A 22,932-nucleotide genomic window follows, 5' to 3' on the forward strand; every position below is an offset into this window, starting at 1 on the left:
GGATGTCCGGCCCAAACGAGGATTTTCACGAAAACATCAACCGCAGACTGCGTATCAGTGCCAACCGGGACCCGACGCTGTGGACCCGACGGCGTGACAAGCCACGTACATGGCGTTTCTCAAAGTTGGATAACGCTGTCCGGCCTTTGAAAGGGAAGACGTTAAAAGGCGGTGAGATAGATTTAACGGTAATGACCGCGGTGTCACTTGTTAGATAGAGAGTCAGGGAGAAGGGGGCCAAAGTGGACTCCGTCCCCCGGTGCAGCCGTCCGCTCCGCCCCGATGGAGGCTGGACGGGACCCCTTGACGTGAGCTCGAGGCCCGCAGAATGTCACCTGTGAGACGTCGACACCTCGCCGGAGGACGGAGCTAAAAGACGAAAACCCGCGTACATCTCCGTGTGTGTGTGTGTGTGTGTGTGCGCGCTTTCGACGACTTATTTGACAACTTCTGAGTTCAGCTCGTGAACTAAAAGTTGAGCGGGTCCACGTTTGGCTGCAGGAGGCGACACCCCCCCCCCCCCCCCCCCCCCGGCGCGCACGATGACCGTCATAGAGATCACTTAACGAGAGGTTTTACTCACCGCCTCAGGTAAACTTGGGACAGGTGAACGATACGCTCGTAACCTATTGAATGGACTTCGGATGGGGTTGTCCCAGAAAAATATACACCACCCGAGTTGACTCGGACCCGTCAGGCTTCGAGAAGTTTTTTTTTTTGTATTTTTTTTTTTTTTTCTGGTGTGTATCAAGTCTCGCCTTTTCCCGTGAACCATGTCATTCAAAGACAATCCCTGTCGGAAATTTCAAGCCAACATTTTCAACAAAAGTAAATGCCAGAACTGCTTTAAGCCCAGAGAGTCACATTTGCTGAACGACGAAGACTTGAATCAGGTGAACAAAAAAAATGTTTATGATGCTTTTTTTTTTTTTTGATGTTGTCTATATATTACAGCCTGTTGTTGTTGTTGTCTCTCCCTGTGACGTGCTCATTTCAAACGGTTTGTCACGTGTCAATAGACCGTGAAGTGCAAAGGTCACGTTAATTGGGCATAATTAGTTTCCAGCCCGAGGGCGTATATTGACCTTAATTCATGCTGATACAGGCCTCTCTCTACCCGGCTCTATGCCTTGCAGCCTGCTATCAGCTGCTGTTGTTGAATCATATTGTTGATCTGTTAAAAACAAAACAAAAAAAAAAAACAACAGTTGCCAAAAACTTTCCTTTTATCCATTTCACCTTTATTGTTCACCACACCGGCTCTTGTGCCCAAATCAACAAACAGTAAAGTTTACTGCTTATGGTGCCGAGGTTGTTAAGACAGAGGATCATATTATTGTGTGAAATGAACAGCTTGATTTTCGTGGACTGTGTCCAGCTCGTGGATGCAGGTTGTGAATGGTGGCACCCCCGAGCTCCGTTGACCCACATGGTGATCGTTTCTTTTTGGTAAGCTGGTTAGTGGGACGGGTTAAGAGTCAACCTGCATCCAGGTTGACAGTTTACATGACACTGATGCTTCAGTTAGCTGACGTTGCACTAATGGGATGGACGTGGTCCTCAATTAACCAGCTGACCCACCGGCTACCGACCTTTTTTTTTTAATAACCGCATTCGTGAAAGAAGTAATTTGGTCGTCCAAGACGTAACACCCGAGACACCTCATGTTGTTGGTGAAGACCTCCAACGACAAAGTCTCATTCAGTGCATGTTTCCAGCCAGAAGAAAACTCATTCTGTCATTCCTTTTTGCCTCTTCACGTCAGTGGTACGTAGTCTTTTATGATGGGAGGTAATAAGAGGTTTGGAGGCCATCGCCAAAGGAACGCACACGAGCAGAATCAAATCACTCCGTTTAACCACCGAACCATCGAAGGGTAAAAAAAATGACCCAGATTCAGCTCGCTTATTTCTCTGTCTCGGGGGGGGGGGGGACTCGCCACTCGGGCTGCTGTCAGGTCATGTGAGGGGAGAGATGGGACATTTCTCTTAACTGCGTTGAGTCTCGGGGTTTCTTTCAGACTCTTTTGTTCCACAGGCACAGACAGAGCGAGCGGCTCAGTATCTCATTCTTTCTCAACCCTTCCCTTCGCTCGCATTATCAATTTGCCTTCTTCTGTCAGGCTTTTTTTTTTTTTTTTTTTTTAAATTTCCTTTAGTGTCTGGGTTTTTCTCTTTTGCAAGTCTGTTCCAACTCTTGACTGTCCCAAGGTTATAGTTGGGACTTATGATTGAAATTTCCTGTTATGTCATTTTGTTTACAAAATCACTCAGCTGAGAAATGCGCGGTGCCTCATGCAATCAAAGCGAAAGAGGATTTTATGGTGGATTTGCTTGGCCTTACATAGGATAAAGTTATGACTGTAATCAAAACCCGATAGAGAGACATGAAGGTGCCAGGCGGCTACAAATGTCAGAGATTTTCGACTTTATGAGTGAGCTACTGTTCCATACACCGGGGAGTGCAATTGCATTACGTAAGGTGCTTAAATTTGCTAAGCTCTTTAGGTGTAGGTAAGATTTGAGTGTAAACATCAAGGAAAAATTGTTCTCCTTGTACACCCAACCCTGCAGTGTTTATGCAGATTTTTTTTTTTTTTTTTTTTTTTTTTTTTTTTTGGGCTCAGCAAACACGTGCTGACTTCTAGTGTGGCTACGGCTCAAGTAGGTACCAGAACAATTTAAGAAAGGCTGCCAGGCCAACTTGCATTTCTCGGTGCAAGTTTGAATTGCAAATCTGCAGCCGCAAAAAGCTTCCAAGATCTCAGCCGCCTCTCTTCGGCTTCTCATCCACTGTTGTTCTTGCTAACTTCTGCCCCTTGCTTCCCCCTCCACCCACCAGTCCACCGACTTAGAGGATCAGAGAGAAAATCATGTGTGTTAGCCTTTCCTTTTTTTTTTTTTTTTCCCAGAGCAGCATGGTGCTCTGGAATAAAGCCAGCTAGAGAATGTAGCCTACAATCAACACAAGGCAACTAGTCACTATTACACACCTTCCTTGAGTTTAACTAAAATGTGTGTGTGCGTGCGCGCGCCTTTGTAAAACTGCCTGAAATTGGGGTCACAATTTGTAGCCTAAACTAGTAGCCTGCAATGACATCTGCAGTGAATTAAAATGCACATCAGTGAGCAGTTGATCAATGTGGGAATGTTTCTGTTTTAATGTTTGCTTTCAACACTGTAATTGTGTTTTCTCCTCACCAGGCAAAACCTATATATGGAGGATGGCTGCTACTGGCACCCGAGGGAACCAATTTTGACAATCCCCTACACAGATCTCGGGTAAGTGGTTTCATAAGTGTTTACCTTTGTTGGACTTGAAATTAAATGTGTTTAGAACAGCATATTGTTTAATAAATGAGCTCTTGGCAGCGCTTCACAACATCCCTGAAACTGAAGTGGTATTCTTTAAAGGGAACAGCTGCATGTGACCCGTTGTCTTTAACTTCTGCTGATTTGAAGAGCAGCTCTGAGAGGTTTTGTGTTTTGAATACGAGATGGGCAAATTTAGTGTATCAGGGATGCACAGACGGTGTCCGATATGTGGAAAAAAAAAAAAAAAGGCAATGCACTAGCCCTTCCTTTTAATTGTGTTATCCATTCTGGCACCCATTCGACAAACAAGAGGTTTTATTGTTGTGGCTCCAGTAGCTGCTTCTTGGAATCAGCAGATTCCTGTGGGAGGCTTGGCCTGCTATCAGAAGAAGCGTCATTGTCAGGCATTAATGAGCCCAATATTGACTAGTTCATGAATCACACTGCCCGAGCATCATGTAATGGGAGCCTTCCTTTATCAGCTCCCAGATTATATTGTGGTGGCGCATCCCAAAAAAGCACTTGGGAAACTGTGGGGGAGGAGAAGGAAGGTCCCAGTTCTCACAGCCACGCTGATGGCTTCCATATGGGTTTTGGGAAAAGCACCTCTGGATCTACCATCAGCAGTCTGCTGCTGCTTCGACATCATCACTGATACGTCCTGCCTATTCTTACAGTCAGCTTCTCACTCTGAGGGTATAATTGATGGCTTGTACGTAGTGCTGAGGTGAGCAGATTGGTCAGGTGAAGACTGACTAACAAATAACAAAGAAAAAGTGCTGACGTGTATGATGAGTCATGTTCTAGGACCACTTTAATTTAAAGAGTTGTGCGTCCGTGGCTCTATTTTGTGATACTGAGGTTGGGATGCTATAATTGATTTGTTATAGCGGTTTTTATAACACTTATGTCTCATTTCTTTCAAATTTGTGGATGTATCTGCAGTGTCCTTTTCACCAGTGAAGCCTCTCAGCACTTTTACTGAGACCTTCCAGTGTCCCCTAGAACAGAGCAGCTCTCAATATTTCATGGATTGGGCTTCGCTGGAATAGGAGCCCAGGAAATTTAACACTGAGACAAAACGGCGCATTAAGATAAACGGGGTGGCCGTTTGGAGAGCTGATCGAACCAATATGGATGCAGATCAACGGAAACGGTCACCATATTGTTTGCGCAAAAATCTACCGAATTACCATTATAGCCGAAAGATAAAGTGACCTGCTGTGTGTTCATTTTGAACTTGTAGTTTCAGAAATACGATAGGCCTCAGTGTTGTCAATAGGCTGGCTTCCATTTACTTCGTGCAGAAGGACCTGATACAGTTGGCCCACAGATGCGTGCCTTTATCATGTATATCCTGTTGGAGAGATCTGGTCACGGTTAATGTTATCTGGAGTGGGATCTTGTGAGCTCCTGTGAAAGTGTTGACCCGGTTGATTCAACCTGCATTCAGCTGGGACATGAAAACCCGGGTTTTCTGATCGGTGTTCTGTTTACGGCCCTCTTGCCTCACACGGCAATCTGAAAACGGGGTGATCCGAAGCAGCTGATGCATGTTGATCAAATGTTGTCCAGCTTGTGCGAGCTTGAAAGCTCTGTGATGTGGTTTGTGCACAAAGTGTGCCAAAGAACGTGGTTGCCACTGCACGCTGGCTGTTTCCCAAAGACTCGTTTCCTGGTGTGTGTTTTTCTTGTAAGTGTTTAGTGTATTGGCCAAGTCTTTACACCCTGAGGTGTATACCAAATTTAAGGAACAACAATAGATTTATTTACAGATCCAATAAAAAAAAAAAAATCTCTGGCTTTATAAATGAAAAAAATCTTTCCACACATCAAACAGTCTTGTTAAAATGGCATGGCTACAGCTGGCTGTGTGATGACTGCTATCAAACATGATAAATATTTACACATTTTCTCATGTTGCTTCATCATTTATATAATGATGATGTGGTTTTCTGGGTTGCGTATTTGAGGTTGATATCTGCTATGTTACGATGTCAGTGATCCAAGAATTTTGGTTTTTCTTTTACAGAAATGGCAAAGACGCTTCTTTATCCTCTACGAGCATGGCTTACTTCGCTACGCTTTGGACGAAATGGTGAGTTGAAGCCTTTTTCCCGTCAGCTGCTGATTCTTGTCGGCTCCGAGTAAAAATACCTAAATATAATAAAGGCTACATTTGAAATATGGCCTTTATCCATTATTTTCTGAAGGCGTGGTCCATTCAAACAAACAAAACAACATACTATATATGTATTATAATGGCTTGCATTGCAAATTCAGCATCATGCACTGTCTATTGACACATAAGCATTACATGCGTTTCTCTGAATTTAAGATGTGTTATTTTATGCTGCGATTTCGCTGTGTTGTCCTGTTAATCAAACTGATAATATATATCAATGAAAGGGAAGTGAATTTATTCTCTTAATCTTCTGGAAGTGTCGAGTTTGCATTACCAGCAAACAGCACCAACCACAAGGAACTGATCACAAAACAGGCAAGTGTCTCAGAAAGATATAGAATTTCAAAAGATTATCGATATCTTTTATCACCTGTCTCAAAAAAAAAAAAAAAAAAAAGGCCCTGATTACTGTTTGATCATTTACAGTAGCCATCATTATAGATGCAGTTATTGTGTTATTTCTGTCTGAGGCCTTCATGGAGAGTATAACAGGCTCCCTGCCAACTGACCAGGCCGTCACCACACTGTTAACACCACTGCGTTCTTGCATACAACAGAGTATTTAGTGAACGTGCTAAACACTAAGCTAACTAGGACGGTAGTGTCAAAAGGAATGAAGTGACACCACATGGTGTTGATACTAAAAGTCATGTGCCGAGCTGTGTGTGTTTGTTTTTAGTGGCTAATACACTGCACACGAATTGTGCAAGAGCCCCGTGGCAACTTCCTGCGCTGAAGAAAAACTGGAAAAGCCACTTAATACGAGGACGTTAGGAAGCTTCCGAGGGATTGGTGTCAGTTTTTGAATATCTGTATAATAGTATCTGTATAATAGTCATAAAAAGAATATGTAGACTGACTTTGTGTCTTTGTTGAGTTCATGCTTTTGGAGGCCACTTGTTTCAGTGCTGTACAGTTTGTTAGTTTTATAGGCAGCGGAGCATGTGGGCCGGTGAATATTGATTGATCCAAAAAAGTGCTCAACAGCTTATTTTCCCGGAACGTGGGATGTGCTTTGAAATGAGGTGAAAGCAGAAGTAGTTGAAACAGCACTTGCTTTATTGGTTTTGACCCTTTCGCGTTGTACGAGGAATTCTCCAGCAGGCTACAGACATACTGAGAGGTTTTATGTAATAAAAGCAGCAGGAGCTGGGATGCAATGTGGATCTTTTTTTTTTCCTTTTCTGTGCTTTTCACAGTCATCGCATTCTCGCGATAGAAGTCTGCTATATTAAACGACTACTTTTTGCATAATGTGCCACAGAAGCAATTCATCAGCGGTGTAATTGTGCTAAACAAGGCAAGAAATACTCGACTGGTGTTAATGTTTCATAAATGGAGCCAATAAACTGCATTGATGAGACATGATGATGATGACGACGACACCGGAAGAAAGACGGATGATGTGTTTACAGGAAGAGACAAAGGCAAGAGGCGGATGTGCTCTTTCCATTCAGCGTTCTCTCTGGATGTCACCCTTCATCTTTTCATCTCCGTTCTGAGTGAAGGATCAAAAGAAGACGGGGTAGCGAGGGTCTGGAGCTGGAAATATCAAGTGACACTAAATATAGAGTCTCACTTGTCACACCAGGCGCATTAGAATAATTGTTTTCTGTCGAATAAAGAGCTGCACAAACTTGGCTAATTGGCATAGAAATGCCTGTCATTGACGTTGGGCTGCTTCACATTCATTATTATGCACGTTACAAACAGTTGAAATGTTCGGTGCAGGACACTAAAGTAACCACAAACAGCATTATGATCAGCTTCAAGCTGTACTGTGAGTGACATGGGGTCAAATCTAAAGGTTGCCAACGTTCGCCAGTATAATGTTCCTCCAGACCACATCAGAACCCCCATCTGAGAGCATGAGTTGGGGTTGTAGATGAGGAGGTTGCCCCTCTGTTTTCCTCTCAGCCTGGTTTTATGGCTGTTCTGTCTTGGCCTAACCAAACCCAGATGGTCTGTGGTTCCAACCTGCAGGATGTGGCATGGCTTTGGGGGGAAAGGAATGGGTTCGCAAAAAACCTAGGAGAGATCACGGCACTTGGGGTCCCTGATTTGGGGTTGCCCACCTACAGTGAACACCCAACATGAGACACCACTGCGATGGCTTTATGCTAAGAGCAGCGGTAGCTTTGAAGAGCTGTTATGTGCAGGAGAGAAGTGATAAAAAGAAGAAACTGTTAGCAGTAAGAGCAAGATGAAGAGAAACGTGTTCTGCTACTGATTGGAAGGATTGAGAGGCTGAATGGCTGAAAATGTGGGCCTGCATAGAACATGTGCTGCCATGCAAGGCTAATGTGTTAGTGCAGCTTTAGTGGATTGTTCTTGGCATAGGCCTCCAAAAAGGGAAAATGCATTGTGGCTAAGTTAGTTCGCTGAAATTTACTGTTAGGACGGCCTCATTTGTCATTTGTAAATACGGAAATAAGATAAGAATTACTCACTAAGTCCACTTTCAGTTCAGTCTATAACATTTGGTGAATGTACAAGCTCAGTTTTCACAGAGCAACGGAACACAGTTTTGGCAGGGCAGTGTTGCCACGGCAACATGTTTCGTCCCTTTGTCCAGCAACAGTTGACCATGGTACGTGTAGCATGGGGCAGATTCTCCGTTTTGTGGAGAGCTCTCGCTGTCTCTGTCCCGACTGTAGCGATGCAGGACAGAACCTTCTGGAAGCAGAGCACGACTGTGTGGGCTGAGGTTCGTCTCTGGGCTCAGTCACATGGTGAACAAGCCTCTCTACAGCAGCTGGAGACAGAAACGTCACACACAGCATCAAAACAAATGCGGCAAGGCACGACTGGAAAAAGTCACAGCTTATGCTGAGCTGTGTGTGTGTGTGTGTGTGTGTGTGTGTGTGTAAAAGAGGGTGCTTGACTGCACAGGCCTGGTCAGGAACAGGTGTTGCAAGTTTTGAGAAGTTTTAAACTGATCATTGTGCGCAGAACTCGGTTACCTTAACACTGTTGAGAGAATGTGGTCTTAATAATAATAATAATAATAATAATACTAATGTCATGTGCAATTTTTTTTTTTTTTTACATTTTAAAAAGGTCATGCCCACAAAAAAAAACCCCACGTTTTGTGCACATCTGCCAGCATCAGATGAGCTCCTAGAGGCCTAAGCACATACTGTATAGTACATTTGTGCACAGTAACGAGCATATGAGGAGATTATAAAAGTATAATCTTTCTAAAAAATTACTGAAATCTACTGAACAAAAAATATACATTAACAACCATCAATGTCACTCAAATTTGACTAACAAATGAGCCGTTTTTTGTTTGACCCGTATCAACCACCGGGAGACTGTTTACACCCACTTGGTGTTGGCTATTGGCTAGCGAGCTGTAATTCATTCCTATCCGGCCTGGTTTCTTGAATTAACTTGAATCACTTCACGCAGCAATGGTCTCCTGTTGGTTATACTAATATTCTTAGTTTGAAAAGATGTTTCGAAGTTCAAATCTGCCAATATCTTTCCAACTTCACTGCAGTTGTGTTTCCTTGCATCTTCCCATCAACAGTGCGTTCGCGGTTACGTTACTGTGTGACACTCGGTGCAAAGTTTCTCATTCATATGCTTTTCTCACAGTTGTGTGAATTGACCAGGATATGAAGCGTCTCAAGTGCTAAATAATATAATATAAATTAAAAAAAAAAAAAAAATCAGCAGTGACACTCATATTTGATCATATTTCTGCTGTTAAATGCAGCAGAAAATCTCAATAATAATGATTTTGAGGCCAAGAAAAAGACAAAATCCCATAACTGTAATTAGCTGGTGTGAGAGAGACTCATAGACCCAAAAATAATCCATTATCACCCTGTGGTGAGGGCAGGTATGTAGGTGAGGAAAGACTCTCTGAAAAGCCACTTTGACATTTAGCGTTAGTTAAAAAAGAGCAACATCCACACTCTAATAACTGCTTCACGATGCAGTCTTAAATATACCACATAACACCCTGCTTCCACTGACCGTGCTCTGACCTGATAGTAATTCCCTCTTACTGACACCCACACCTCATCATGTGATCTGAATTTTCTTCTCTGCAATGTCTCGGTATCTGTTGTAGTTTATGAGCTCACTCTGAATCACAAGGCTTCCGCATTGATGAGCTTTTATTACTGTTAAAGGTGCAATGTCTATTGTTTATTTGGAGGCCTTCTGCGTTTTCATGCTGGTCAGTTCATGCATCCGAATCCCCGACTGAACAAGCACAGTATACCTGCAAAGGAAATGCGGCTACCTATTGAGTTGCAGTACACAAAAGGCCCATTCAGGGACATTTGGATTGCATTTGCCTTTAGACTGTGTTGAGTGCCGGTGACTGCCTGCATCTCAGCCATATCCCTTGTTGTTCCAACAAGAACATGATGTTCTCATGACATTTCAGCTGTTGAAGTCATTCTCATTTCATCTTAGATCAATTAATTTCCTGTGTTTACTGGAATTCAAATAGTGGCCCTCTGCCTCAAAGCACTGTCCAAGAACTCTGAACGTTTTGACAAACTTCCTTCCATTTCCCACACATTTGTGCATTCTTTAAACTTGAGACACACAATCCTGCTGCCTTTCTCCTGAATCTCTCAGACACGAGCATATACAACTTCAGCCTGTGTTTTCCCTCAATCTAGCAAGACCTTTTGACACGCTGAAACATGCATAAACGCTCTCCCTTCTCCAGCCCCGCGAAAGATGAAATTGAGGGCTATTTTTAACCAATTTTGGAGAGCTTTTGTCTCGTGTTGGTTTGGGAATGAGGGGAGCTTTCCAGGGGATGGATGAGTGGGCAGGACCTCTGAGCTGTGTTGTTGCCTCCAGGCACTCTGTGCGGGGAGGAAGTGGATGCTGACCACCCCAACCCATCAAATCAGGAAAACTTGCATGGGTGCTCCAGCCTTCCACTCACACTTACGAGTTTGCGTTACAGTGCACGATGAAATGAGGACTTGGTTACAGCTCTTGTGGATACAACCAGCCTTCCCTACGGCATCATTGTGGATCGTTTACTAAGTGCGGGTCCTGGGTGAGGCGTTTGTTGGTTTTGCAGAGATACGGTGTGTGAGAGTCTTCTTTAACCCCTGCCCTTCCTTCCCCATGGTTCCAGTAGGAACTGATCTGCTGGAATGTAAACAGTAATGGATTACAGCGGGGTCACTGTACCCATCGCACAGAGCCACAAAACCATGGGAACAGCTATTCATACAGCTTGTAATAATCAGGGTCTACAACGCCGTAACTGCCATTCAACTTAATAGCAACCCCACGTCCCAAAGCTGTTACCCAGTACAATACAGTCATAAAAACACATCCTCTGGTTTTTGCTTTTATGTGCATTTTTATCACTGTTTTTCAGTTTTCTCAATTCCCTTTGCACTGAAGACAATGTCAGTGCCATGTTTAATTTTGTCCGACTGAGGCTCCTCACAATGATCGTCAGTGAGTGGATGAAACCACTGTGTAGGTGTAGGAGTCAAAAGTACAGTGACAAACAATGACAGCATACCACATGTGGTGCCCTGCTGCAGTCGGCCAGGGTGCCGCTGTCCAACCTCACCAGGCTGTCAAGGGACTGCGGTGCACACAGAACTAGGTATTCTAAACTGGGAGGAAAAAATACTCCAAAATTTCCGATTGGTGGAGCGGGTTGAGCCCCTGTCCGGTGATATGGGCGGCACGGTGGTGCAGTGGTTAGCACTGTCGCCTCACAGCAAAAAGGTACTGGGTTCGAATCCGGTCCTGGGCCTTTCTGTGAGGAGTTTGCATGTTCTCCCTGTGCTTGCGTGGGTTCTCTCCGGGTTCTCCGGCTTCCTCCCATCATTCAAAAAAATGCACCTCAGGTCTGTGGACTGTGCTGACAGGTCATCATTGTAAATGAGAATTGGTTCTCAATTGATATTACCTGGTTAAATAAAGGTCAAATATGCAGGCCCCCCTCATGCACACATGTGAACAGCTCACGTCATGGTAACATGTATTAAAATTAAACTACCACACCCACTGCTTTCGTGGTAAAAGTTTTGTCAGGAAAACACTCACTGTGATGTAAAAGTGTATTTAGAAGTGTTATCAGCAAACCATGTGATTTATCATTTCTTTCCTTGCAACGTAAGACAGGACTATATTTAGTTGTTCTTTTTAAATGTCAATGGCCTTATCTTCCCTAACCAAGCATGCATTGCAGCCTCACCCTGTGAGATCAAAGCAAATGAGTTTCAGTTTGAGTCCATGAAAGACGATTGAGCTAACGGCACACAACACAATAAACTGGATTTAAGTCTCTGGCAGCTGTGAAGTGACTGCGTCACCGTCTGCCAGGTGACTCTTTACACGCGTCTACTTTTTTAGTGTACTAAACTTTACTGACATTGATGTAAGCTTACTACTACAAAGAGTGTTGACTAAACTGAACACAGAGCAGGATCTCGTAGAAGATAAGCTGTGTTGTGTTTGTACTTCATAAATTACCAATCTGTCTCTGACTGACGCTCTGCGCTTCAGTTTTTGCCTCTGCTTTCGTAATTTTTTTTTTAATCTTAGTCCCGGACGTGACCAAGATAAGAAAAAAATCTTATCTCCCCCACTTGTTCACTGTTTGGACATTTCCATTTCTTTAGTCAGAAGTCCAGTAAATGTTTGGCTCAGGATCAAGTCTGTCCTCTGAACATTAAACTCCTGAGGTTAGCCCGAGTGAGTCACTTTCTACATGCCACCCGTATTGGGCACTCTTATTTTCTTTATCTTAAACCTGATTTGATTAATATACAGAAACTCATGGAAAATGATGAAGAAACAATGTCTTCAGCCGATTTAAAACAAAATATATTTGTGGTTTTCTTGTTTCAAACTCTGAGGTAAAATGTGATCGACAAGGTTAGATTTTCACAGACTTTCCCCTCCTTCATCCCAAATTCCGCATTTATTGTGAATGTGTGGTCCATAGCTAAAGGGCTTATTGAGTCTAAAGATAATAGATTTCAAATTACTTTTATTGGAGACAAATTAGAGTCAGTAAAACAGCATTGTTCTCCACCATGCACACTCAAACACAGACGAATGAGCTTTGATCGCTCTCTTTAATTGGATCAGCAGAAGAGTTGTCACTGGGTTAACTCTACATATGAATTGGCAAAATATTGTAGGTTGGACCAAAACCCAAGGCACTTTGGAAACTATCTCAAACTAATAAGCAAGTCATTGTCTTCATTTAACAACTTCCCCACTCTTTACAGCCATTAGTTAAAAGGTTTTATTTCACAGTGTGCTTGAACTAATGTAGACGGTAAGCAAGGAGAAACGGTTCCTCTATTCAACCTTAAGGTCTATAATTATATTCGTGTTCACTGCTGCGTGAGCGTGTGGACAGGATCATTTAACGCAGGGCACTTGGTCTCTCAGCACCTTGAGTAAAACAGTACCATTTTGCTCCTAGCAAAAGGGTAAAGCATCGGCTTTCTATTGATGTGGGATTCCAGTTGATGTTGAGCTAGAAATCTCTTTCTAATTTCTCTTGGTGAATATGATTGCAATGTGGGGTTGAGCTAAATTCTTGATGGTGGTCCACTGTTGCGCCATGGTGAGAAGTACTTAAAAGGCTGTTTTTCAGAACTTCTTTTTTTTTTTTTTTTGCCATCCTTCTCTTTGTACCCTGCTTCGTTCTTGTGTTCTTTTTAATCATTTCCAGCCATTCATTAGCCAGAGAAAGGTTTGCTCCAGGAGGCTTTGGCTAAACCAGTGTCCGCTCTCACTTGCAAGGTCCTTACTTTTACTTTTCCATTACTCAGTCCCGTTCACTTTCCCATCCTTTTCCCTCTCACGTATACTGCCACTCTCTTGTATCTCGGTCCTCCATTCCAGCGCTGTCTGGCAAATAAATCATTTGTGTTGGAGGGAGCAACCACCAGTATTGTGTAACTTCTTTCCCCCCCTCAAACCCTCCCTTGTCTATAAAGCCAAACAGGGCCTGACGGACTGCTCGCTCAGTTTGTTCTAAACACTAGACCAGGGCATTGACAAAAGGTTTCATTTAAAGTATCAGGGTGAGGGGTTGGCCAGCTCTGAGACAGGCACTAATAAAACAGTGGGGTAGGTGGGAAGGTGTCTGCATGTGTACAGCTATTGTGACGGACTACCACTGTCTGCCTGTATATTTACTGTATATAATTTGTTTTTAGATATAGATACACAATTCTTTCCTAAAACACAGTTCAACTCGACTATACTAAATCCGGCTTTTAAGCAATCCTGCATGGAGATGGATGGCAGAATTGATTAGTTACATCACCGCAGTGTGACATCTCGGTTGGATGAAGTCCGATAGTAACCTGCCCTGAGACTGGCTGTCTAACAATCTGCCTCCTAGTGACGCCTCGTATTGGCCAATTGTCCAATGTCTTCCGGCGTTGCAACAGGTGCAGTTGTATTGGATGACCTTTGACCTTTGACCTCAGCTTGGTGAACTGCCAATCCAACCACCTGTTCAGGTCGGGGCTCTGCAGCCAAGATATTTTTAGAAAGAAAGTGCAGCCTTGGACCTGGGTCTGGTGACAACTCGCATAAGTATAAGAGCAAGTTTAGGACATTGAATATATGTGATGTTAGACGTTTGCAGCTAGAAATGTTTGATATTTAAGTGGAAATATCTCCCAGTGGAATCTTTACTAATATTTTGGGCCTCGTTTCATGAGTGGGCCGTTCTTGTAAAATCTACATTACCACAACTTAAGTATTTTGGCCTGTGGCTAATTGTTGTTGGGTGAGCCACTCTCTCCTTAATAACCCACTCTAGCTTGCTCAGGACCTGGCCCAAAATTCCCTTTTCCAGCAGCCATGGACTGGCCTACCTCCAGCCACAGCAGCCTAATCAGCTTAGTGCTCTCTGTGCTTTCTCTCAGCTTTAAAGAGAAAGCAAAAAAAAAGAAAAAAGAATCTCCATTTACCTAAATAAACTGCAATCTTTTGACATTTTAACCACTAAATGACAAAAAAAAACAAAAAAAAACTGACATTAAATTGGATAAAAAGCAATGTGCGCCAGTGAAATAAACAAATAAATACAAAAATCATGAAACCTAAAGATACGTCATCTTATCTGTGTATCAACTGAAGAGTCAGAACTACGTGAAGTACAACCCAGTTGTCTCTGTAAACTTTGAGCGTTTTCTTCTTTACAGAGCAACATATTATTCTCAGCTAAACACATGTTGGACGAGGAGATTATCTGAAATATCCTAATATTTGATCTTAACCAGGGGTTTTCTTAGGTTTCTGCAGGGGTTTGGTGCTGTGGTAGGGTGTGGGTGGTGGGCAGTGCATCAAAAACTATGCATTTTCATTTAATTTCAGAATATCATCATTACAATATGTATTTAAAAATGCACTGTATGTGATCAAATTAAAACTCAAACAAATATTTGTAAAACAAACCTTATAATCTAAGCTATAATGGCTTAGTTGTTGTGTTACCTTAAATAGAAAACACTGTAAAACCTTTCATTTGCTTCTGATGGTCTCCATTCTACATTTCTACACTAATGAACTTGGTATTGGACAGTTTGGTTTGACCTTAATTTAGTTAATCAAATACTGTGTTCTATTTAGGTAAAGGCTTTCTTGATTATTTGCATTGTGCATTTAAGAAGTTCAATCTATTCTGAGAAGGTCTTTGTATAAAAAAGTGTTTTTTTTTAGGTATCAGCTGAGTGGCTTGAGAATTGTTTTGGCACTGATGAGTCTTTTCTTTGCCTCTGAAGTTACGTGCTGTCAGCACTGTTTTGACTGACAGGTTAACTGCTAACCAGCAGGCCTGGGTCTGCTCTTCAGCTGCTCTTCAGCCCTGTGGAAAAACAGCTTGCTCCAAAATTGAGGTATTAGCTGAATTCCCAAATGAACATTTTCCTATCCCTTCCCTTCAGTCTGATGGGCTAATTTGCGTTGACTTAGTGAGGCTTTGGCAGATTTGCAGTCATTATCAGAGAGTTATTTGAAGCCTCCCTGCATGTCTTATGTAATTTCTTCACCTAGACTGCGATGCGGAAGCTGATTTCTTGTTAATTGTGTTGCTGGATTGAATGATATTTATGTACCTCTTGTCTGATTAGAATATTTTTAGACGAAACATAGAATGGGTGCCTGTTCTCCTTGGCCTACTTCAAAGTGCTGTGTCAGAGCACCTTATGGGATGCTGCAGCAGTTCAGACACTGCTGTTTTAGGGCACCTTGTTATCAAATAGCAACTTTGTGTGTGTGTGGGTGGGTGTGGGGGTGTGTGAGAGAGTGCGTGAGAGAGAGAGAGTTTTTTTTTTTTTTCTTGCAATAGAGCCGAGAGCTGATCAAAGAGCTGCAGCTTTAGAGTTTATTGCACTAGAAGTCAGTGAGTGAGCACATCAACCAACAACGGTTGATAGTAGTGTTGCAAATTTCAACCAGTCCGCTGCACAGAGCTTCCAGCAGTCATTATTGGACTTGGAAGAATACCAGTTGCAGTGAGCTTGTATTGGCGCTTGGTGTAAATGAGTTTGTTTGATTTTAAGATCCAACTGTGGCATCGGTGTGATATCGTTTCTGCATTTAAGGCTAAGCCAGCAAAGGTTTTGGGTAGCTAATAAGGGCATGTGACAAAACTAAAATGCCTGCATATTTAGTTTGTCCCATCACTTTTATCAGCTCGTTTTTATCCTACTGTCTTCGCATTGTTTTTTATTTGCTTTTTGTTGGTTACATAGCAGAAAGCAACAAATACACTGACCGAGCGCATGCAGTAATTAGATAGCACTGCCTGTACAATGGAGTGGAGGGTATAAACTCAAGTGAAAAACAGACAAGTAGACCTAACAGAGGTCTAATTAATCACAGAAAAGAACAGGAAAACAACAAGCAGAAGAAAGATTATGAATATGAACACATTGATTGAACTGAAGATGTCCATGCTTTTTGGCACGGTGCAGAGTGGGAAGAAGCAGCTCTGACAAATATCAGAGGGAGTTGAATAGCAAAGAAAGGACAAAGTTACCTGTCTGGGAAAACCACACATGCACTCACAAGAAGTCCTCTCAGACAGTCTGAGTCTGAACAGCCAAGGCAACATGACACAACTCGACTCCAGCACCTGTTTCTGCAGCCAGCCCATCTACTCTGTCACCACCTAGACACAGACTGACAGATTTCTCACACTCTGTCTGCCCTTTCTTGTATTTTATAACGCAGTCATTATTATTACAGACATTACATTACCGCTATAGTCATCAGCACCACTGCTGAATAACAATGCTGCACCATAGATAAATTGTTTTAGTAGCCACACAGTAGTAATTATTCTACCGTGTAGTGCCACAAAGATCTGGTTCACATATCTCTAGTACAGTTGCATCTGATTGACCAAGCACAATCCTAGCCTTCATTTGAAAAGAACCCTACTGTACAGGCAGAGAAAAATTGTCTTCATCATCCAACTCGCCCTCCTCCTCCTCCTCCTCTTCATTTGCCGGCTGCTGGCCGCCTAACGCAGCATTAAACCACCCACATCCTCTCACCATTCTCTGTAAGAAGACAAGTGCTGCTACCACCCACAAACCCTCTGATATACCTGGTACAAATAAGTGAAATGTGTCGTGTTTGAATTTTTGTTCCAGTTCTGTTTAGTTGTACAGTGTTCCTGCAGCACCGTTGCTTTGTAACCATCTGAAACTCCTGAACACATACCAGCGGAGTGAGGTGTATCTGAGAATGCCTGGAGGACTGTACTTGGCCCTGCTCAGGAAGATGTCAAATATCCACCATATGGCTAGGCCTGATTATTATAGAGCTATATGTTTATCTAAAGTAAAGACAGGGGTCGGGGATGGCATTACAGCTGAGGCTGTGTTATTGTACTGACTTAAAGTGTTCTTGATACTGGGGTAAAATTACAGGACCGTGAGGACTGTGGGACAGTGATGATTGTAATCTTGTCCACGACCAATCTGTCAGCTCTAGTTCCTGCCCTGATTGCTATGTATAACTGTGTTTGTGTGATTATCATGGACTTGGGAAGGAGAGAGACAGTGGTTTGATAGTCCTCTGGAGCAAGACTAAAGGTGACTCCATCCATCTGGCACCTGAGGATATTTCCCTGCAGCTGGTTGTTGGCATGCTTACTGGTATCAAAAATGTGTGTTTACCTCTGTTATCCTCAGTTGCTATGGAAAGATTTATCGCATAATTGCCGCTGTTGGTAATGAACAGAGGATGGACCCTGAAGAGACCTGATTCCAGCCTATGTTCGTGAGTCAGGATGAAGCAGTGCCAGTTCATCAGCTTTCCTTTTGGCTCCAGAGTCTTTAATGATCAAAGTCAAATGGCTTTGGATGCAGAAAGAAGAACTTGGAAACAGTACTTGAGAATCCTGCTGGTACATGTCTAAAGAAGAGTAATCTAACTTAACGAGTGAAGTCATAGCAGTTGAATTTGTCCCCACACAGGTTGGTAGACAAACTGGCACCCGATACCAGATACCAGATGTTTCCAATCAACATCCAGGTGTTCATAACTAACTTGGTTTTAGGTGTAGTCACACTGATAGGAAATTATTGCAAAATTAAGTGAATGTATTGAAAACTCTATTGCAATTTGTGACTCATTCAGATAGTAAAATGCAGCTTCATTCCCTCACACTCTGAAGTGAGTCACTTTAACTGAACTTTTGCTTTCCATGACCAGAAATGAGTCTGTCAAACCCAAAAATGTTGATGGCAGAGGAAGGGAATTTGCTTTGCAACCAAAAATGAAAGTAGACCATCAGCCAGCTGCCAAAAGAAGCAAATATTTCTTCCACTGTGTCATAAGGGAGACTGGGATGTTTTGCTAAGCTGGGGTATGGCCAAGAGTGAAGGAAGCCAAGGGCACAAAGACATTCATGCATGTATGGAGCTCACTAATTATCATTTTCTAAACAGAGACTTGGTTCCTAATGAACATTGTTGTAATGCTACACATCTGGACTGACATATGCATGGTGTATACTAAGGAGAGGAGAGATGGTCCTAAACAAATGCAGTGGAAAACTTTCATAGAATCTCGGATTAAAAAGCATCCTAGTTGTGATCTTGTTTACTGGTCTTAATCGGTTGCACCTCATGTTTGTCCTGTGAACTGGAAATATTACCTAAAGTGAGTCCGTTTGCATGGCAAGCAATTTATTACAGCTATTATAACTGTTTTCAAAATTTTCGAAGGTTTTACAATTGGACAGGAATTGTACCACCGGTTGGTAAAACAAAATGGTAAAATTGGGACATCGATGTTCGGTTAAATACTGAATGCTCACAATTAATCAGTAGTCCATTATGTACTGGATTTAACAATATGATATTTGTCACAGTAGGACAGCGTTCCTGTCAAGATTATTCTGAAAGCTCTAATGACGGCACATGTGGCTGCTCATTCAAATATCACAGACTGGACTAGAGAAACCAAATCTTTCTCTAATTTGTCCCTGTCTCCCCTTGAGACTCCACACAATGACTCCCATCGAGACAATATTCATGCTATTGTCTGAGCAACTTCAGAAACAAGAATAAGTTTATGCTGGCTTCATAATTTCCCTGCTCTGATCACAAAAGGACACTTGTTTGGGCCTCTTGTCTCGCGCTTATTTCCTTGCCTAGGGTTAACAGGAGGAGTGGCTCTGTGGATTGTGGCGGCTGACAATCCCACATTGTGTGAACTGGTGCTGAAACACAAAGGGCCCATTGTGGAGAGCCATGGCCCGGGGAGAGTGGACTGGGTCTAGGCTAGGTGACAGAGAGGTGTGGGTTCGGGGGGCCTGGGTCTGGGGGCTAGAGCTGCGGTGGCTGGCCCAAAGTAGGGGCGTGTATTGGTGCTCAGCTGACTGCTGGAGCTGGAAGGGTTCACACATGTGAGAGGAGTGTGTTTGCCACACAGCTCTAGTGCAACACATTTACTGTACTCCCACCCTGCCACCACCTACTACATAGAAGCAGTCAAATCCCTGTCAGAGGTGAGCAGCTTTATGAAAATAGTTTTTTTTTAAATAAAAGCTGTTGTCAGTCTCTAATCTATTTACTGAGGCTGAGAGAATCCATGCAGTGATTATATATCCGGGGCCTTAAGCTGCTTGTACAACGGTTCTCAGAATTTGAAATATTTTGCTGTTTATCCTCTTCTGACTCCAACTCAAGGACAAGCCCATGTGTGTGGTGTACTTCTGATTTGTTTACACAGACAGATGGCAGAGCAGTTCACAGTCACAGTGCACTAAACCCACTTTTTTTTTTGCCTGCTGCACTGCTGTTCTCCTTGACCACCAGCTCAAGACTTAATCTCCCTTCTCTGTCTTCAAACCTTCTTGCTGTCTCTGTGTCTGAGAGTGACAGGGCTCTCAGGTCAAGCTGACGCCAGTCTGAAGCAGGCCCAGGTCCTTGTCCAGCTGTCCCAAGGTCTATTTGTCCGTCTGTGTGTCAAGCCCGGCTGTTGCCCTGGCCTCTCACCTTAGTGTCAAGAGCCCTTCGGTGACGGGCCGTTTTAAAGTCACGGGCATAAGAACTTGAACCAAAACAATGGTAACAGAGTGATTACCTCCGTGGCACACTTATTTTACCACAATGCAAGAGAAGTTGTAAAGGTCATACTACCTGTCATACCATGCTGCCTAGATGTTGAGGTCTCCCATTTTTCTCTTTCTCATAGTCTAGTTGGACTAACCTACGATCCTTCTTGTTCCAATCTGCTGTGCCAAATTTGGACTCAGCTATCTGTTACGATGTAGACAAAGGGGATAAGACTGAAAGTGACACTTAACAGTGACGAAGTAAACGGGGGCTCTGCTCTGCCCTCAGGGTGGGATTCCCACAAACTGTTAACTATTGACTTCTCTGTCCACATTAGAGGCCCTCCATAGGCCTAAATTGCTCTGTTGCTGACAGGCTATAGTTATGCCGCACAAATTGGGTCCTCGAGTCAGATTTATTTGGTCACTAGCTAACCTTTTAATTTCGTTTCCAGCGCCATCTCCTAATATATGCCGAGTTACTCAGGGCTGTAATTTATCGTCTGTGGCCTGGTGCTTAAAGCTTAGAACTGCTGTGGTATTTTGGTGTCTATCATTCCGTCTGTATGCTTAGTGCAATGAAGATAGGACCCGAAAGCTGTTCAAACAGCTGGCCATTCGCAGTGTGCTTAGTTACGCAGTGCTCATTTACTTCATTGAACAAATATAAATCCCTCAGTCAACATAAAATTATCAAGGCTTCTCTCAAGGCTTGTGCAAGTCATTTGGGGGTCAGACTAAATCAAAGTCCGTTTTTTGAACTTGTAATATTTCTCATAATTTATGTGCAATTATTTGCCTTCTCTAGGTTCTTTCTAAATCTGCATCTGCACGAGTGTTTTCTTAACTAATGCACTTAGTATGCATATGTTTGCCACAACTGTTTGACAAGTACAGCAGGTATACTCGGAGCTGTGCAGTGGACTATAACTAGATTATCTTATCTGTTCCAAGTAGAGTTCCAATGTCTCCATTCATTGTAAATGAGCCGTACCTGCACACAAAGCCATTGTGTACTTACATAAACCTGCATGTAAAACCTGAAGTCATTGTACACAAAGCTGTATTATTCTAGAAGTGCTGTGGTGACTTTATTTATGGTTGACAGATGGCATCCATGTGAGTATGCGTGGCTGAGTTTGCACTTCACAGCTCGGCATCAGACAGATTAAACTGAAAACCGCGCCGTGAACCCATGAACTTGCACGGTTTATAAATGGAACAGACTTTCATTCTCTTTCTAGTTGTAGAAATTAGGGAAGGGAATTTCAAGCAAAACTCTTATTCGAAATTCGCTCTGCATTGTTAGATTTTTCTTCAAATATTCTTGTCCTAGATTCCACCCTTTGTTAACTTCGCTTTAAAAAGTGAAAGAAAATCCTTTTTCAAAGAAAATCCTTTTCTTTCACTGCTACTAAAAGTGCATTGTTATTATTGTGTTGATTTGGAACTTGGTCTGGATTGAGTGTCAACAATTCACCAAATAGAATATCATATTGCCTAATTTCCCATCTAAAGTTATTATTGCAAGAGAGACACTACTGCTATTGAATCAAAAAGCTGCATATGCAATATAGTTATTTAATTACTGCAACACAGATCTCAAGTCACAAAAATATCAAAGCAAGCCCTAACAGGAACATTTAGTTTTGCACAGTGTTATATCGGTGTGTTGTGCTAAGCTTGGCATGAAAAAGGATGCTGGGGTGGATTGTGTGAAAAGGCAGGCCATGTGGAGGGTCTTGTGGACACGTCTGTTCTCTTTCCCACTTAACACTTTCTCTTTGTGCCTCTGTTGTGATCCTGCAGCCCAGCACACTACCCCAGGGTACGATCAATATGAACCAGTGCTCTGATGTCGTCGATGGCGAGTCCAGGACGGGTCAGAAGAACTCCTTGTGCATCCTGACACCGGAGAAAGAGCACTTCATACGGGCGGAGTGTAAAGAAATCATCAACGGGTAAGACGGGGGACCTGCTACCATAGCAACCGTAATGGTCTGTTATCATAGGACTTTCAAATAGATATCCTCTCATTTAGTCTGTACAAATAATAATTGTAATAATAACCCTTCAGTTGTGCAGTATGTTTTTTGTGTCTCCGTTTTTTGGGGCTGAGTGGATGAGGATGACAGAGATGACGGGAATAGTTGTTCACAACTGCTGTGGCAGCCAAAACTGTTCTGCCCCCTACTGTCTCCTTTGGGCTGTGATTGCAATTCAGACTGCAGTGACAGTGCACATTCTTGAACTGGTTTCTCTCCCTGCTTCTCTAGCCCTCTCCTTGTATTCACAAACACCTATACACCAGGACACAGATCACAATTTGCAAACTTTAATCTTCATAATATAATCGTCTCTTGTGCCTCTCCTCCGCTGCTGCACATTTAAAGCGTGCTTCTGCACTGCACTCTCCCTCCCTGGCTGTAGCACACATATTATGGCTATTCTTGGGGAAGTGTGACTCACAACACCCACTCCTCGTTATGCTACCTGCTCTATCACTGTACACCTCCCACTCTCCTATCATCTGGCTTCCATGTGTTGGTTCTAGGCCAGTACACCACATTAGCCCTCGCAAGGTTATCATTAGTAAGAGAAAGAATGTGTGTGTATGTTTTTTTTTCCTGGTTATGTCAAGCTCCTTTTTAAATGTCTTTTGACTCATTATTACAGTATGAAAACGGTCGTACGTGGGCACTCAGTTACAACCGCGTCACAGGTTTGCATCTATGACAGCCTTCAGTGTGACAGTCAAAGGCTTTCACTCTTTAGAAAGTGGGTGGATGAGAAAAATATCACGATACTGCATGAATGTTCTGCACTCTAGTCACCGACTTGATTGATTATGTAACAGGGTTTAATTTGAAGTTTTT

At 42.8% G+C, this 22,932-nt stretch overlaps 1 protein-coding gene across 7 annotated transcripts in view; it reads left to right on the forward strand.

The window, feature by feature from the left end:
* The first annotated feature begins 9 nt into the window (after positions 1-9).
* The window catches only part of LOC138202067 (protein outspread), a 50,019-nt gene continuing 27,096 nt past the window's right edge, over positions 10-22,932 (forward strand). For 5 of the 7 annotated variants that reach the window (XR_011178623.1, XM_069155766.1, XM_069155767.1 and 2 more), the window contains exons 1-4: positions 10-893; positions 3,204-3,281; positions 5,347-5,412; positions 21,866-22,017. Coding sequence is in view for 6 of the 7 variants with exons in the window: in XM_069155766.1 (XP_069011867.1) it covers positions 774-893; positions 3,204-3,281; positions 5,347-5,412; positions 21,866-22,017 (416 nt within the window). In the remaining variant the exon portion in view is untranslated. Of the gene's footprint in view, positions 894-2,312; positions 2,482-3,203; positions 3,282-5,346; positions 5,413-21,865; positions 22,018-22,932 lie in introns of those variants that run through there. The other 2 variants (XM_069155773.1, XM_069155770.1) reach the window with 2 other exon arrangements.

The sequence above is a fragment of the Embiotoca jacksoni genome, unplaced genomic scaffold, assembly GCF_022577435.1.
Source record: "Embiotoca jacksoni isolate LCO1_2020_lvr unplaced genomic scaffold, fEmbJac1.0.p SCAF_20, whole genome shotgun sequence".
Lineage (NCBI taxonomy): Eukaryota > Metazoa > Chordata > Actinopteri > Embiotocidae > Embiotoca > Embiotoca jacksoni.